General features: G+C 40.6%; 1 protein-coding gene across 2 annotated transcripts in view; it reads left to right on the top strand.

The window, feature by feature from the left end:
• MTMR12 (myotubularin related protein 12) overlaps nucleotides 1-18,076 on the top strand; it is a 78,154-nt gene that overhangs the window by 51,742 nt on the left and 8,336 nt on the right. For both annotated transcript variants that reach the window (XM_023739487.1, XM_023739486.1), the window contains exons 9-13: nucleotides 9,865-9,971; nucleotides 10,788-10,912; nucleotides 12,391-12,469; nucleotides 13,858-13,928; nucleotides 16,323-16,495. In XM_023739487.1, the coding sequence (XP_023595255.1) occupies nucleotides 9,865-9,971; nucleotides 10,788-10,912; nucleotides 12,391-12,469; nucleotides 13,858-13,928; nucleotides 16,323-16,495 (555 nt within the window). The remainder of the gene's footprint in view (nucleotides 1-9,864; nucleotides 9,972-10,787; nucleotides 10,913-12,390; nucleotides 12,470-13,857; nucleotides 13,929-16,322; nucleotides 16,496-18,076) is intronic.

The raw sequence follows: 18,076 nt of genomic DNA, 5'->3' as shown, positions 1-18,076 counted from the left end.
GAGGAGGAACATTTAAGCAGCAGTCACATACCCAGGAGCCTGTGGAGGCCAGGCAGGTAGTGAGGGTGGCCTTTGCAGGGAATCAGAGACCCTCCACCTGATCTAGGAGGCAGCTGCTCTTCAGTGCCAGCTGGCTTGTGCCATGTGGGAATATGGGCCTGGTGTTGCCAGATGGTCTGCTGTTTTTTTTTTTAGGAGAAGCCAGAAATAAGAATTTTCATGTGAGCTTTCCTGATTTCTAAATGTATGTAACTGATTTAAATGTTTAAAAAAAACATGTCTTTGGACTGCAGTTGGCTCATGTCCCACAGTTTGCAACCTTTGATTCAGAGCAGTGGTTCTCCGACTTTTTGGTTTCAGGACTCTTTACACTCTTAAAAATTATTGAGGCTCTCAAAGAACTTTTGTTTATGTGGGTTGTATCTATTGATGTTTGCCATATTAAAAATTAAAACTGAAAAAAATTTTAAACATTTATTTATATAAATGATAAAACTTGTTACACGTTAACATAAACAACATATTTTGGTGAAAAATAACTATAATTTCCAAAACAAAAAAAATAGAAGCATTGTTTTATTTTTATTTTTTTATTGTACTTCAGGTGAAGGCTTACAGAACAAATAGTTTCTCATGAAACAGTAGTACACATATTGTTTTATGACATTGGTTAACAACCCCACAACATGTCAACCCTCTAACTTCTCAACATTTTCTTTTGGTGAAAATACACATAGCCAAAGATACACCATTTCAAAAATTTCTACATGCACAGTTCAGTGACATTGACTACGCTCTTCCAATTGTGCTGCTATTCTCACTTAAGATGAAGGCTTACAGAACAAAATAGTTTCTCATTTAACAGTTACTACACATGTCGCCCTATGACAATGGTTAACAATCTCACAACACATCAACAATATCCTTACTCAACCTTGGGTTCCCTATCACCAGCTTCCTTGTCCCCTTCTGCCTTCTGGCCCTTGTCACTGGACTACTGTGCCTCATTAGTCCCATTTGGTTTTACGGGGCTGTCCACTCCCAGGCTGAATGGTGAGCCTCGGAGATAACTTCACCACTGAGCTAAAAGGGTGTCTGGGGGCCATACTCTCGGGGTTTCTCCAGTCTCCTTTAGGCCAGTAAATCTGGTCTTTTTTTTGTGAGTTAGAATTTTGTTCTACATCCTTCTCCAGCTCTGTCCAGAACCTTCTGTTGTGATCCTGGTCAGAGCAGTCAGTGGTGGTAGCCGGGCACCATCTAGCTGTACTGGACTCAGTCCTGTGGAGGCCTTGGTAGCTGTGGACCATTAGTCCTTTGGACTGATCTTTTCCTTGTATCCTGTTCTCTTCATTCTCCCTTGCTCCCGAAGGGATGAGACCAGTGGAGTATCTTAGATGGCCGCTCACAGGCTTTTAAGACCCCAGACACTACTCACCAAGGTAGAATGTAGAACATTGTCTTTATAAACTGTGTTATGCCAGTTGAGCTAGATGTTCCCCGAGACCATGGTCCCCACAGTCCTCCACCCAGCAATTCACTCCCTCAGGGAGTTTGGATGTATCTGTGGGGCTTCCATGAAAGTGGAAGAGAGCTGCATTCTCACATCTGCTTCTTGCATTCAGTCTGTCATGGTATGTCAGGTTTGGTTGAAGTACATGAAGGAAATTTGACCTCACACAGATATGTAATTGGAAAATGGAAGAGTATTTAGTAGCTTTTTCAGATAATTGTGAATATTATTGTCCTTTGATGTATACAAAAAAATTGGTAAGTGGCAGTATCATAAAAGTTAGTTGTAGTAAGGAATCTGAAAACATTTCAATGAACTTTTCATTCTGTGTCACATTAAAATCCGTTGGTCTGTCTTGGACTTTGAATTGATCTTAAAACATACATGATTTTGTAAACATTATGCATTGGTCATTTGGAAAACATTGGTTTCACTGGGTTATACAGATCTTCCAGATATTGACACATTTCATTATATAACAGCATATAAAATCACATTCTTTAATATTACCCCCATTTCATCAGAAAAGTCTTTAAGTATTGGGAAGGAAACTGTCCAGCTACAGTAGTAGATACGAGTCTTCCAAAATTCTAGTTTTTGCATAGAAGTTCAATTTTTATCATTGGCAACGATTTGTCAGTTGTTTTCTTTTAAGTGACAGGCTCACTTCATTTTTTAAAGAAAATATCTGCCAAATACTAAAGTCTGAATACCCATGGTTTGTCTATCAGTCATTCTTTTAAAAGCAGCTAGTTCTGCTCTCAACTCTCAACAGTTACATAAGTGCTTTTCCTTGAGACAAACATTGTACTTCAGTGCTTGCTTCCCGTTTCATCACACAAAATATTAAAAAGCCATGTAATGGTCAAGATTAATAAAATTAATGATTTTCAGGCCTTCATCAAGGACATTCTCAAGTGAAACAGAATTTTTTTTTCATTTCTAGTGCATGGGAGTGAAGAACATTGACTACCTGTACAGAACTGGTACTTGACTTGTACTAAGCTGCCAATGGTTTTACCCACCATTACTTTTGCACCATCACTGCAAATGTCAACATAGTGAAGATGGCAGATTTTATCGTAATATTACTATGAAAATAGTTTTGACCTCTTAGACCATATAAAAGGGTCTTGGGAGCCCCCCACAGGTCTGTAGACTACACTTGGAGAATTGCTGTTCTAGAGGAATGAAAACAAGGGTCACTATCCTTCAGCCTTTCATAGATGAGTCTGGGGAAGGAGCATGTGCTCTGTGAGAAGAAACAAAGATGAATTGCCTTCATATGTGGAACAGGATGCTTCTCCATCCCTACATTGTATAAAATTTACCCTACTCTGTGTTCCACCCAGGCCTTGGGGCTGAGAAGTAGAAAAATGTTCTGTTAAGACCCAAGTGAGGAGTGAGCAGCATAACTTTGATAAAAACTATAGGAAGGTATTCTTGCTTTACTGAATCTGCCTCAATTATATGTTCTGAAAGTCATTAGTAGTATTTGTGTGAATAAACAGCCCAAGAACATCACACAAGACAGAATTTAAACATTTACTCAGGGAACACAGAACTCTCATTTAATCAGTCAGTCTCCCTCTCTCCTGGCCTTTTTTTTTTTTTTTTGATGTAAGATTGTCATTCAGCTAGAACATTAAGATCACCAAAAGTTATCTTAAGTGAATTTTGTATTTGACGTTGGTGAAATTATATACCTTAACCTGGAAAACCCAGTCATTTAAATATTGCATCCTTGTACCACTGTAACCCACCACATGTCTGACAGTGTGTCATACTGTGGTGGCTTGTGTGTTGCTGTGATACTGGAAGCTTTGCCACCGGTATTTCAAATACCAGCAGGGTCACCTTTGGTGGACAGCTTTCAGCAGAGCTTCCAGCCTAAGATTAGGAAGAAGGACGTGGCAGTCTACTTTTGAAAAAACTGGTCAATGAAAACCTTATGAATAGCAGCGGAACATTGTCTGATATAGTGCCGGAAGACGAGCCCCTCAGGTGGGAAGGCACTCAAAATACGACTGGGGAAGAGCTGCCTCCTCAAACTAGAGTTGACCTTAATCATGTGGATGGAGTCACGCTTTTGGGACCTACATTTGCTGATGTGAAGAAACAGCTGCAAACATCCATTAATAATCAGAACGTGGAATGTACGAAGTATGAATCTAGTGAAATTGGAAGTTGTCAGAAATGAAAAGGAACGTATAAACATCGACATCCTGCATTAGTCAGCTGAAATAAACTGATACTGGCCATTTTGAATCAGACAATCATATGGTCTGCTATGCTGGGAATGACACATTTAAGAGGAATGAGGTTGCATTCATCGTCAAAAAGAACGTTTCAAGATCTATCCTGAAGTACAATGCTGAGTGATAGGATAATATCCATACACCTACAAGAAAGACCAGTTAATATGACTGTTAATTCAAATTTATGCACTAAACACTAGGGCCAAAGATGAAGAAATTGAAGATTTTTACCAACATCTGCAGTCTGAAATTGATCAAACATGCAATCAAGATGCATTGATAATTACTGGTGATTGGAATGTGAAAGTTGGAAACGAAGGAACCGTAGTTGGAAAATATGGCCTTGGTGTGATAGAAACCATGCTGGAGATCACATGATAGAATTTTGCAAGACCAACAATCTCTTCATTGCAAATACCTTTTTTCACCAACATAAACAGTGACTATACACATGGACCTTACCAGATGGAATACACAGGAATCAAATTGATCACATCTGTGGAAAGAGATGATGGAAAAGCTCAATATCATCAGTCAGAACAAGGCTAGGGGCCGACTGTGGAATAGACCATCAATTGCTCATATGCAAGTTCAAGTTGAAGTTGAAAAAAATTACAGCAAGTCCACGAGAGCCAAAGTACGATCTTGAGCATGTCCCACCTGAATTTAGAGACCATCTCAGGAATAGATTTGATGGGTTGAACACTAATGACTGAAGACTAGATGAATTGTGCAATGACATCAAGGACATCATATATGAAGAAAGCAAAAGGTCATTAAAAGACAGGAAAGAAAAAAAAGACCAAAATGGATGTCAGAAGAGACTCTGAAACTTGCTCTTGAATGTTGAGTAGCTAAAGCGAAAGGAAGAAATGATGAAGTAAAAGAGCTGAATGGAAGATTTCAAAAGGGCTTGAGAAGACAAAATAAAATATTATAATGAAATGTGCAAAAACCTAGAGATAGGAAACCAAAAGAGAAGAGCACGCTTGGCATTTCTCAAGCTGAAAAAACTGAAGGAAAAATTCAAGCCTCGAAATGCAATATTGAAGGATTCAGTGATGAAAATGCTGAACGACATAGGAAGCATCGAAAGAAGATGGAAGGAATACACAGTCACTGTACCAAAAAGAACTGATCAACGTTCAACCATTTCAGGAGGTAGAATATGATAAAAAAAACAATGGTACTGAAGGAAGAAGTCCAGGCTGTATTCAAGGCATTGGTGAAAAACAAGGCTTCAGGAATTGACAGAATACCATTTGAGATGTTTCAGCAAATGGATGCAGCACTGGAAGCGCTCACTCGTCTATGTCAAGAAATTTGGAAGACAGCTACCTGGCCAACCAACTGGAAAAGATCCATATTTGTACTCATTCCAAAGGTGATCCAACAGAATGCAGAAATTATCGAACAATACAATTAATATCACACGAAAGTAAAATTTTGCTGAAGATCATTCAAAAGCAGTTGCAGCAGTATATCAACAGAGAACTGCCAGAAATTCAGGCCACATTCAGAAGATAATGTGGAATGAGGGATATCATTGCTGATGTCAGATGGATCTTGGCTGAAAGCAGAGAGTATCAGAAAGATGTTTACCTGTGTTTTATTGACTATACAAGGCATTCAACTGTGTGGATCTTAACAAATTATGGATAACATTTCGAAGAATGGGAATTCCACAACACTTAATTGTGCTCATGAGGAGCCTGTACTTAGACCAGGAGGCAGTTGTTTGAACAGAACAAGGGGATACTGTGTGGTTTAAAGTCAGGAAAGGTGTGCGTCAGGGTTGTATCCTTTCACCATACTTATTCAATCTATATGATGAGCAAATAATCCGAGAAGCTGGACTGTATTAAGAAGAACGTGGCATCAGGATTGAAGGAAGACTCAGTAACAACCTGCATTATGCAGATGACACAACCTTACTTGCTGAAAGTGAAGAGGACTTGAAGCACTTATGATGAAGATCAAAGACTCCAGCGTTCAGTATGGATTACACCTCAACCTAAGGAAAACGAAATTCCTCACAACTGGACCAATAAGCAACATCATGATAGAGAAAAGATTGAAGTTGTCATGGATTTCATTTTACTTGGATTCACAGTCAATGCCTATGGAAGCAGCAGTCAAGAAATGAAACAACACATTGCATTGGGAAATCTGCTGCAAAAGACCTCTTTAAAGTGTTATAAAGCAAAGATGTCACTTTAAGGACTAAGGTGCATCAGACCCAAACCAGCGTGTTTTCAGTTGCCACATATACATGTGAAAGCTGAACAATGAATAAGGAAGACTGGAGGATAATTGATGCCTTTGAATTGTGGTGTTGGCGAAAATATTGAATATACCTTGGACTGCCAGAAGAGCGAACAAATCTGTCTTCCAAGAAGTATAGCTAGAATGCTCATTAGAAGTGAGAATGGCAAGACTGTGTCTCACATACTTTGAATGTGTTATCAGGAGGGACCAGTCCCTGGAGAAGGACATCATGCTTAGTAGAGAGTCATTGAAAAAGAGGAAGACCCTCAACGAGATGGGTTGACACAGTGGCTGCAACAATGGGCTCAAGCATAACAACGATTGTGAGGATGGCGCTGCACCAGGCAGGTTTCGTTCTGTTGTACATAGGGTCGCTATGAGTCGGAACCAACTTGACGGCTCCTAACAACAAGGACTGTAACCTCTTGTTTTTTGTTTTCTTTCAGGCAAGGTTTCTCAATCTCAGCACTGTTGACATTCTGGGCAAGATAATTCTTTGATGTGGGAGGCTATCTGCATTGTAGGATGTTTAGCAGCATGGCTGGCCTGTACCCACTAGATGCCGGTAGTCCCCCCTTCCAGTTGAGACAACCAGGCCCGGCTCCAGACATTGAAAGATGTCCTCTGGGGTGTGGAGAGAGGCAAAATCGCCTCAGGTTGAAAACTCCTGGCTTCAGGTGATCTAGAGTAGTTGTCTCTTGTTTATCGTGTCTCACCAGACATTGCTAAGTAAACTTACAGAAAATATGACAACTAAGTTCCCTAGGAGTTAATAAGCCCCTCCCTGGCTATATCCTTTACCTTTTTCCTCTTTCTGTGTCTCATTCCTGTCGAACCTACTCGTACTTACACTTTATTCTTCATGCTTTTTTTCCTAAAGCAGATAAGAAAATCAGGCTATTTTTTATTAAGCCAGATAATTAAGAGATTTGCAAAAATGTAAAATAGTGCCACGTTTCTCACAAATATTTGTTGGAAAATGTATTTTTTTATGTTAACATGTAATTGATTTATTATTATTGTTTTCTAATTAATATTTTTTAAGTTTCTCAGTTTTAATTTCTAATTGGTAAATGGTATAAATATAACTCACATAAACACAAGCTCTTTTGGGTCCTTAATAATTTTTAAGAGTGTGTCCCGTTGCTGTCGAGTCGATTCTGATTCATAGAAACCCTATAGGACAGAGTAGAACTGCTCCATAGGGTTTCCAAGGCTGTAAAATCTTTATGGAAGCAGACTGCCACATCTTTCTCCCGTGTAGCGGCTGGTGGGTTTGAACTGCTGACCTTTTGGTTAGCAGCCTAGCGCTTAACCACTGCGCTACCAGTGCACCTTAAGAGTGTGATGAGGTTCAAAAACCAAAAAGATTGAGCTGTTGATCTATGAGATTATATATACATATAATTTATCCCAGAATCTGGCATATAATAAGCACTCAGATCGTAACTTTTAATAGGCAGTAGGAGAACTCTGTGGCCTTTTATCAGAGAGAAATTGTACATATTGCAGCAATAGGAGAAGACATGTGCTTTTTGCTAAATTCCTGAAAGAGTCCATCTCTGACCAGGAATTATGCTTGTTGTCTATTTAATGTTTCAAATTGAGCATAGAAAGGAAACTGCCCCTTAGTGCCTCAAATAAAATGAGAAAGTTATGATTGGAGATTATCATTACACATACCCCAAATGGAAAATGAGTTATGGTTGAGTATCGTAAAGGCCAACCCTTTCTGCCCCAGGAGAGGAAATAAAAAAGGATTAAGAACACTTAACTCCTTAGACTGTGTTGTCCAGTAGTGGCTAAGAGTGTCTCTCCTTCGTCTGAGTGAGCTGCACTGACTAGGTGGGCAAGACTGCCTGGGCATTGAAAACATCACTGCCTTTGACAGAGGGCTGACAGCTGTGTGGTGGTTTCTGCATATTGCTTGACATGGCATTGGAAAGGGAATAAGAGAATAACAAATGACCCTTTGATTTGTTTAACACTTCCGCCTCATTGTGAGTCAGAGAATCAAAGTACAGCTCGACCCAGTGTCGCTTCTCTTTTTTGCAGTTCCTAAAGCTTCCCTCTGCCTTCTCCCTGGGTCAGGTCATCATCTCTTCTGTTTCAACTGGCATCAACTCCCATGCCCAGAGCTCCAGTCCTGCCTACCTCTCCTAAGCCTTTGATCCTCATTTTAGGTGCCTCTGAATATCTCCACACAAATGTCCTGTTGGCACTAGACACCCAGCATAACCAGTACTGATGCCGTCATCTTCCCCTGATACTCAAACAGGTTCCTCTTTCTGACTTTGTAAGTGTTGTGCAGAGTGTCTTCTGGAATGTTGTGCTGGTCTTTACTCTCCCAGCCCTGGCTGCTGCCAGCATTTCCAATGTGTGGTTTATAAACAGATGACCCGTCTTGGCAGATGAATGGCAAAAGGGTGCCTCCCTGGGCAGCTGAATTACAAAAGACACCCTTGCCCTCAAAGTCCAACCCTTTGTGCCATAGCCAGTGGCTTGGTCAGCAGAGCAAGGGCTGGGCTTTAGCCACTCTCGAACCCTTAGCCAGGCCTTTATGCAGGGTCCAGAGTCCACAACTGTGCTCTGTCTCTCCACCCAGCCTTTCTGCCTCCTCCATTCCAGGCACCCCTGGCCTATTACTTTGCCCCACAATCAGTTCTGATCCCCAGCAAAACAAACAGACAAAAACGACTGTATCCAGAAAAACACTGAACACCTTAACCTGTCATTTATGGTCATTCACATGATTTTTTCTTACTTCCCTGTTGTACTCCTTGAAATTCTCTCCTGTTGTTTACCACATTCCACCTTCTTTTCTACCTTGTAAACTTATTTCTTCTTTTAGAGTGTAAGCTCCTTAGTCATCTTTATGTCCTCTCACTACCTAATGCAGTGCCTTACATGTATGAGTGTCATGTTCAGTATATGTCGAACAGTCAACTTTCCATTATCTCTAGTGTGAACTGTCTCCATTGGTGGGCACCGGTTCCTTTGGTAAATTCAGGTGGAGGCAATACAGGGGCAGTGGTGGCTCAGTGGTAGAATTCTTGCCTTTCACGTGGGAGATCCAGGTTCAATTCCTGGTGAGTGCTCCTCAACCATAGGTATCACTTGTCTGTCAGTGGAGGCCTGCTGAACAAATTTCAGTGGAGCTTCTGGACTAAGACAGACTAGGAAGTCCTGGCAATCTACTTCCGAAAAATCAGCCAGTCAAAACACAATGGTCCTATCCTGTTGTGCATGTGATTGCCATGAGTTGGGGGTGGACTCCACAGCAGCTAACAACAATAACAGAGGCGGTATAATACAGTGGATGAGAACATGGTATTTTTAGAGGCAGATTGCTGTTACTTTCTGTGCATCTTGAGGAAGTTATGCAGTCTCTTTCAGCCTCAGTTTCTTGTTATAAATGGGGATAATAATCGTACCTATTTCAGAAGGTGACTGTGAGAATTAAACGAGTTAATTTCATGTCAAATGCCTGACACATAGTAAGCTGCACTCCAGTGATAGCTGCTAGCCTGATAATAATAATGTTGTTGCTGTCATCATGTAGGTTACCAGCACTAAGGCCAAATCAAAAGGTGCAAGTCTGAGTCTGACTACAGTGAAACCTGTTTTGTTTTGTTGTTGTTGTTTTTTAAGACTTAAATCAGTCTTTTTCATTACAGGTAAATGCTCCTCGGCTTAGTAAAATTGGGTGCATTCAGCCATTTCTTATTGAAGTTTAAATTTCCCTGTATGAATTTAAATGCTAAGCTTACCTGTCCCCTGTTAGGCTGTGTATATGTCTGGAAAACCTTTATTTGTTCCTCTCTGCAGATTTGGTGTTGGTCCTGCCACAATGGATGTGCTCTTTTGAAAATGTCAGCACTGCCCAAAGAACAAGATGATGGCATTTTACAAATCCAAAAAAGCTTCTTGGATGGGTTGGTACTAGTTCTATATTTTGCCATCGTTTAGTTCAGTTTTTCTTCTTTTCCAAGAAGCAGGGGACAGTTCTTTGTAATATATCCATTTCTGTTTACCTGCTGATAGCTTAGTCTAGGAAAATACAATTTATAGGAAAAGAGTCAGTATAACCTAATCATTACAGATGTTAACTCCATTGTTGTGAGAGACGCATGCAATATTTAGGGACGAAATTATATGATGTCTATAATATTAACAGTTTTCTTGAAATCTAGGTCGTGGTACATGTCATTGTACTATTCTTTTCCACTTTTCTGAATGTTTGAACATCTTCCCCCCCAAAAAAGTAGATTGATTAAAAGTAAATCCAAAAGTAGACTCTGGAATTGTATTGCCTTGGTTCAAATCATGACTCTATCAGTTTATAAACTTCATAATCTTGGGCAGGTAGTTAAGCTCTGTGGACCTCTGTTTCCACATTTGTTGACTGAGAATAGCAGTCCTGTACTAGTTACCTCATTGGAGCCCTGGTGGCACAGTAGTTAAGAGGTACGGCTGCTAACCAAAAGGTCGGCAGTTCAAATCTACCAGCTGCTCCTTGGAAACCCTGTAGGGCAGTTCTCTGTCCTATAGGGTCACTGTGAGTCGGAATTGACTCGATGGCAATGGGTTTGATTTTTTGGTTACTAGTTACCTGATTGGTGAGGATTAAATAGGAGAATATCTACAGAGCTCTTAACACAGATCTTGGCACACAATCAGAGCTTTGGAAAAATTAACTATTTTTATTTTACGTTTGCTTTTCTAATCTCTTGTTACTTTTTGATACCTAGAATTTACAAGACCATCCACAGGCCACCCTATGAAATTGTTAAAACTGAAGACCTATCAAGCAACTTCCTATCCCTGCAGGAAATCCAGACTGCATACTCTAAATTTAAACAGCTGTTTCTGATAGGTGAGAAGAATGCTGAGCAAAAACTTTCTGTCAAATGGGGGAAGACATGCCACATGGATCAGGTGAAAGTTGATGCCTTTTCCCTGGGTTCTTCGTGGTAGTACACAGATGCTGTCATGAGGGTCACCTCATGTGGAGTGGAGGGTCCAGTAGCCGAGGGCAGCTGACATTGCCCCACCACCTCTCCATCTTTCTCCAGGCTTTTACCCCACTGCCCCCTTCTTGAGGCAGTGCACACCAGTTGCCCAGTGGTGAGCATTTTGGCTTCTTCCTTTAAAAGTTGAACTATGCAATACCTGTATTCACTGACTTGTTCATAGTGATTTGTAAAGCCTGAATAATCTGTTTGTTTTCTTTAGTATCGTATTGCGTGGACTTTATTTTTTCTAAGAGGAAATATCTTAATTTTTTTTGATTGAATACACACACACACACACACACACACACACACATTTTACAGTGTAAAAAAATCAATTAATCAGAAATGTACAAAGTAGAAAACGAAAGAAGCCCATCCCAACCACCCCCCTTCACTGTCCAGGCTGCCCACTATTAACAATTTAAAACTTGAATCCTGTGTGATCATGCTCAGTCTCTTGTTGATTCTCTTCATTCTTGTATGAGTCTTTACCCTCTGAGATTTGTCACAGTGTGGATACCTTTTCCTAATTTGGACCTTTTAGCCTAATTTGGAATTTCTTCATTTATTCATGAAACATGAATTTCCATTATATACACTAACTATGCTAGGCATTGGTGATAAAGATGAATAGGACACCAAAAGCTCATACTCTTCTGGGGAAATGGAAGGGTACACCTCTAACTAAAACACATTGTAATACATGTTATAAAATATATTTGTAAGAAGTAGGGATTTGAAGGAGAGAATAATTAATTTTACTAATTGATCTAGGACTGTGATTCTCCAATTGTTGTTGTTTTAATCATCCTGATTTGCAGTTACTGATTTTAGTTTGTAATTTTTAAATGTATTAGATGTCGGTAAAATTCAGTGTTTTCTATTTTACAGAATATGAATGGGGAATTGTACAGCGGTGTTCAAGATACTTGTAGTTGTGTATTTCAAGCCCCACCCTTCAGCTCCACAGCATCGGGATATATCCTGTTGCATTTTCCACTTCTAGGAATAGCAACCTAGATGTTGATTATTTCTGCCTAAAACCAGTTACTGTCTCTGTTGAATTGTAGGGTAGACCATGGCTTTGTATCTGTATTGTAGGGTATTTCTTACTTGAACAGTAAAGATCTGCTTTTTGACTACCACATCCTTCTAGGGGCATACATTTCAGCTGAAGTTTTGAAATGCCTTTTACTTAAGGTGGAGACTTGTGCCTGGATTCTGTAGTGTAAGCCTAGGACCGCTCATCTGAATAGCACAGTTGAGTAGCACAGATTTTTCATGGGAGGTATGTCAGTGAACAGTGACCTGACTTCTTTGCTCTTTTTTCTCTTTTCAGATAACAGTACTGAATTTTGGGACACAGATATAAAATGGTTTTCTCTGCTGGAAAGTAGCGGCTGGCTTGAGATGATCAGGTATTTCAGGCTGTTCTTTTGCTCGTGAATTTTGTAACTCTAATTCAAAATAGTAAAGCAAATTGACAAATAATTTAACCGTTTTATATTTCACAATTAAATATTCTTAGACTGTATACTCTGTTTAGGGCTCGGCTGGATTTTACATTTGTTATTTACTGTTTCTGTGCACATTTGATAGGAATTTACAGACGTCATACCTGCTTACGAAGAAATTTACTCTATAGTCTAGGCATTGAAAGACTGTAAGAAAGGGAACATGGCAATCCAGAATTATAACTGAGGTAGCAGTGCTTGCCTCCAGGGAGGAAAGTAGGACATGGTGGTAGGAGGGATACTGACCTGTCACTGAATGCCTTTTGCGTGTTGTGTCTTATCTGTCTACTACCTATTAAAAGATTTTTTAAAAATCATAATTAATGTCAAGTAGTCATTTTTGGTTATGGAATTAGGTTGAGATTTGCAGAGAACAGTATTAGAGTTCCTTTCCTCCTCCCTATTTTGATTGCGTTGTCTTACAGTTAGATAGAAGACAGGGCAGAAGAAAGTACAAAGTAGACATGATGACCGAGGTGAGGAGAGAGAGGGGTTCTTCTTTTCACCCCAGCGTGGCATCCTTTCTTAGGTCTGCCCTAGGTATTATGAAAAGGAGCCTCAGCCATCCACTCACTCAGTAAATAAGTATTGAAAGCCCTGCTGCATGTCCCATGATTTCAGTTTATAATCGCAAACTGTGATAAATGTATTAAAAGGAAAGAACCCTTCTCTGTGTGGGATGGTCAGAGAAGGGTAAGCATTGTTAACCAGATGAGGAGATGGGGGGCTGTGGAAATGGGGGAAGAAGGGGTCCCCACTGCAGATAGAGAGCTGCATATGTGAAGGCTCCTAGCTATAAGTGCAGGACAAGTCAAAGCTGCATAGTGGTAATGGTTTCAAAGGAAATGATCTGTCTAGAGAGAGCAGAAAGGGCTTCTGGTCATATTGGATGTTTTCAGCCACACTAATACAGATGTCAAGTTGCCTTGAGTCAAAACAATGTGGACATTCATCAGATTCTTCAGGTGGGAGCATTTATGGATCTTACTAGAACTCACCAGCAAACTCAAGTATGAGTTTTCAGTACAAACCTAGTTTAGAAATTACCTATGAGCATTTTTATGTCAGTTTTAGGATTCCCTTCTAAAAATTTTAAGTTTTTTATGGCAGATGTATGTCTCCCAGTGTCTGAATAGCATAAATGGTAATTTGTTTCTTTTCTGAAGGATTTTAGCATAGAAAAATAAGTGAGACAGAAAAGTGAAGATCAGTTCAAACTTCTAAATTTCTCATCGTTTATGGTACCAAGCTCAAGAACTAATGCCCCTTTTTCTCATCTCTCTCCTATTTAGGCGTTGTCTTAAAAAAGCAATAGAGATTACAGAATGTCTGGAAGCACAAAACATGAACGTTCTTCTTTTAGGTAATATATTTAAAGCACAAAGGATGATTTCCATTTCCTTCACTTGAGATTCAATTTTTGTGTACACAGCTTTATGTAACTGTCATTGTCTTATAAAAGGAGTGACTAGCGAGTATAGAAATCCTTTCCCATTTTTTTCTGCTCTGACCTTGGAATCCTTTGCCTTGGATTTTTTTTTTTTTTTTAACATTTTATTGGGTGAAAGTTTACAGAGTTTCCCATTCAACAATTTATACACGTTTTGCTTCGTGACATTTATTGCATTCTGCCTTGGATTTTAATGTTTCAGTTTAAAAATAAATTCTTTGACTTGGAACTTGGTAGACCTGTTTTCAGCCCAAGAAGGAATTGTTTGGTATCTTTACCAAAGCTTAAATTTCCTAATGTTTTGGATTTTGTTTTATATTAACTCAGCTTGATTAAAGTTAAAATATTTCAATAATCCCTTTTACGTAAAGGGGCGCAGGAAATGGTTTAATGGTTACCTTTGTATTTTTATGTGTTTGACAACTTCGTACAGTTGCCGTATAAACTTGGTGGCCTGAGATTTCCTTTCCTTAGTGGGCATAACTTGCTGTACATGAGGACAGTGATATAAAAGATTCAGAATGTATAAAAGCAAGTGTAAACTGCCTTGGAAACTCTATGGGGCAGTTCTGCCCTGTCAGCACTGGGTTTTAGTTTGGTAGTTGGTTAGATCTGAGCTAACTGTTTAGAACATTTTAAGTTTCGTATAGCTCCACACTACAAATTAAATAGACAGTCTCACACTTTTACACCTACAAGCTTTTATAATTTCTCTGATGCTCTCCGTAACTGTTAAGATTTAGATTCTAAGGGCGGACTGGAAGATGTGTCTGCCTGTGACACCTGTACCATCCGACGCTGGCTCACTGACCTAGATTATAACACATTTATTGAGCACCTAAAGTGTGCAGAGCTCTATCCTTTGGCCCCCTTCTAGAAGTTTACAGATAATGCGAGGGTTGGCCTAAGCATGTTATTGAAAAAGACCTAACCGACAATAAGAGAAGAGAGTATTATTTTAGTCCTGAGTAACTGGTGAAAGGAGGGATAAAGAGTGGGGGTCTGAGTGATGGAAGTACCCAGGGCCGGACCACATTAATCACGAGCTATTGCTGAAAATGAAATCCGAATCTTTGGCTAATGTGCCACTGAGATGTCACTCCTAAATGGACTGCTGAGTTGTCTCTCATCCGGAGTCTCATGTTCTAGCTCTCCTTCCTATCACCCACAGCTCTACTGTTAACATCCTTCAGATGCAAGAAGGAAAGTCCCCTTAAAAATGAAACTGGCAGCTCTAGAAAGACAAAAATAAAAACTTCTGTTTCTTTTAAACCCATGAGTTCCCATGCTTTAGGCTTGTTTCCTGGAGGAGAAAATGAAGCACAAGCATTAAGACTGGACTTGTAATACCACGTGATTACAGGGGTCAGAATGAAGAGTTTTAACAGTAGAAACACCTCCCTACTTAGAGGCCGTCCTCAGGTTTCTCTTGCCCCAGTAATACTAGCACCATCATCCTCATGAACATTTTAAAAAGCAACTTGAGTTGCACTTATTTTTATGAAGAGGAAACTGTGGGGACGTAGACCCTGATTTTTAGGATCTTAAAACTCTGAGACAAATCCATGGATGTAGGTGTATATTTTTATTTGCTAGAAGTCATGCATGATAAACAAGCATGGGAATGGAACCTTCGTTGTATGGGTTTTGTAAAGTGCACTACAAGGGTGGGCAAATGGAAGTAGACCAAGGAGGACTTTCTCGTCCAGACTAGGCAAGGAGAAGCAGGCACCTTTCTGCTCCTGAAACAGAAAAGGAAGGCGCCTCAGAGCTGATAAGGTGGCACCATTTTGGTACAATCCAAAAATATTAAACTTTCCCCAAAGCAGAGTTAGTGGGGGAATTAGAGGGGAGGGAAGGCTCTGAGGTGAATCTGAGAGCAGCAGCCTGAGCCTCAGGGCAGTGAGTTCTGTGATGGACCAGGAGGGACGGGCTTTAAACTTGGTCTGTAGAGCGGGGCAGGTCATTGTTCTGTGTATGGTTCAGCCCTCACTGTGTGGTACATCTGGATGCCCACGTGCTGATGTGGATTTGCAGCACTGCCTTTCTTCATTCGGTACCAATGACGTATTCAGTACTGGTGTGTGCCGGAACCTATAGGAGACAGGCATGAAACAGTTTATCTCAGTCTGAAAGTGTGACCACTTTTTCATTGGCCCTTGCCTTTTAGAGAATAAGAGCTTGATTGTTAATAGCAGACCTAGGCGTGGGGAACCTTCCTGTTAACGGCAAGTGAGAGCGCTCTTTGTGGCTTTTAAATGCCTTGTACCCTCCTTCCTCTTTGCCCTGCTGCTGGTCCTGCCCCAGAGGAGACTGCCTCGGACCTCTGCTGTATCGTCTCCTCTCTGGTGCAAGTCATGATGGATCCCCACTGTCGAACCAGGTTTGGTTTCCAGAGCCTCATCCAAAAGGAGTGGATCATGGGCGGCCACTGCTTCCTGGATCGCTGCAACCACTTACGCCAGAATGACAAAGAGGAGGTGAGTTTCCTGCTTTCCGGATGTTTCAGTCATGGAGAGAAGCACTCGGTCTCAACAGGTAGTACCTGTCTTCAGAGGTAGGGCTGCTGCTGACAAGGTGCACGCTGTACAGCAGGCTTGTTGGGAGAACGGTTGGCACCTCACTGTTGGTTGACTTTGAATGTTCTGAGAATATTGAAACCCTTCCCAAAGGAAAGGAATATTAACACGTGTGCTTAGAGCCTCGTCTTCTGAATTGTCATTCATACCAATTGTGCACACCAAGAGTGTATACATATGTTTTGTGGTGGGAGTATTATTGATTTGTGAAACTTAAATAGAAACTCAGTGAGAGAGACTCCTGCAATTTCTCCTAAGTTAGTCTTTGTGAAAAAAGGGATATTCAGGGCACGAGTTTCCTATAGAAAATACATTACATAATGGCATGGAGTACATTTTCCTTGCACATGAACCTTTTCAAAATAAAGTATATGGTCATGTTAACGCCATCCATTACCAGAGCCTTAGGGGTAATGTCTACAAGGCCGTGCTCACAGCTTCCTTTGCCTTCTGGCTGTGTGACTGCTCCAGGCCTGGAGCCTTAAGCAGTTCAGTTCAGTTAGGGAAAATGAGTTCCCAGAATTGTGGTGTACTTGTCTAGGCTACAGCTGTTCAAACTCCTTTGGCTGCATTATTGATGGTTGTGGAAGAAAAATGAAAGCGGGTAAGCTTTCTTTAATTAAATCACCTGTAGTGCTAACGTATGCTAGTAGCGCGGCTTGTGGTTTTTCTTACTCCAGATAATAATAAGCATGTCTGTTTGCATGGGGTAGAACAGCTTGACACAGCATGCTGTGGGGATACACAGAGCCAGGCTTCTTGTCTTCAGGGCTTAGTGTGTTCCTGGGGAGACCCAGGCATCTCTCCCCAGGCCTGGTGGTTTCTTTCAGACTGTGTCCTGTCGAGCTGAGAGGAAATCACCATCTTTCAGTCTTAGAATGGACTTTACCTTTCCAAGGACCTAATCTGAAAGGTTGATGGGATTCAAATAGTATGATGGCAGAAAAAGCTGATGTTGTGTGGAGAAGAGTGTGCTTTTGTGTATCTTGAGAGAAGTGGGACTGACAGGCACCATGTCTCATGGGGAAAGATTCGAAGAGAAGATCTGACCTGCTGCTCACCCAGCCCTTGGATACGTCACTCATACTTTCTGAGCCCATTTCCCTGACTGTACAGCGAGGTTCAGATATTGTCCATTCTGTGTAATGATGTTGAGCATAAAATAAAGTGTCAAATATAGTTGCTATATAGACATTTTTTCTCAGTGTTTCAATGTCAACATACTGAGTCCTCTAATTTGTGATATAGTTGAAGCAACGCTGGACTTTGATTCAATAGCTGGGTTCCCAACTCCTTTCTCTCATGAGCTGAGCCAGCCTCTGGCATCCTAATCTTCCATTTCCTCATCTGTAAGGGAGAAGCTGTATCATGGCCGGTCTTACCCACCCCGACAGGCTCACTGTGAATCCAGGAGGTGCTGTGGTGGGGATAAGTGCTTTATAAATGATAAAGCGCCCTAGAAGCTGCTGTCTCTACTAATAA

This window comes from Trichechus manatus, unplaced genomic scaffold (genome assembly GCF_000243295.1).
Source record: "Trichechus manatus latirostris isolate Lorelei unplaced genomic scaffold, TriManLat1.0 scaffold00135, whole genome shotgun sequence".
NCBI lineage: Eukaryota > Metazoa > Chordata > Mammalia > Sirenia > Trichechidae > Trichechus > Trichechus manatus.
The sequence above is the reverse complement of the archived record's forward strand: the minus strand, read 5'-3'. Positions and strand labels throughout refer to the sequence as shown.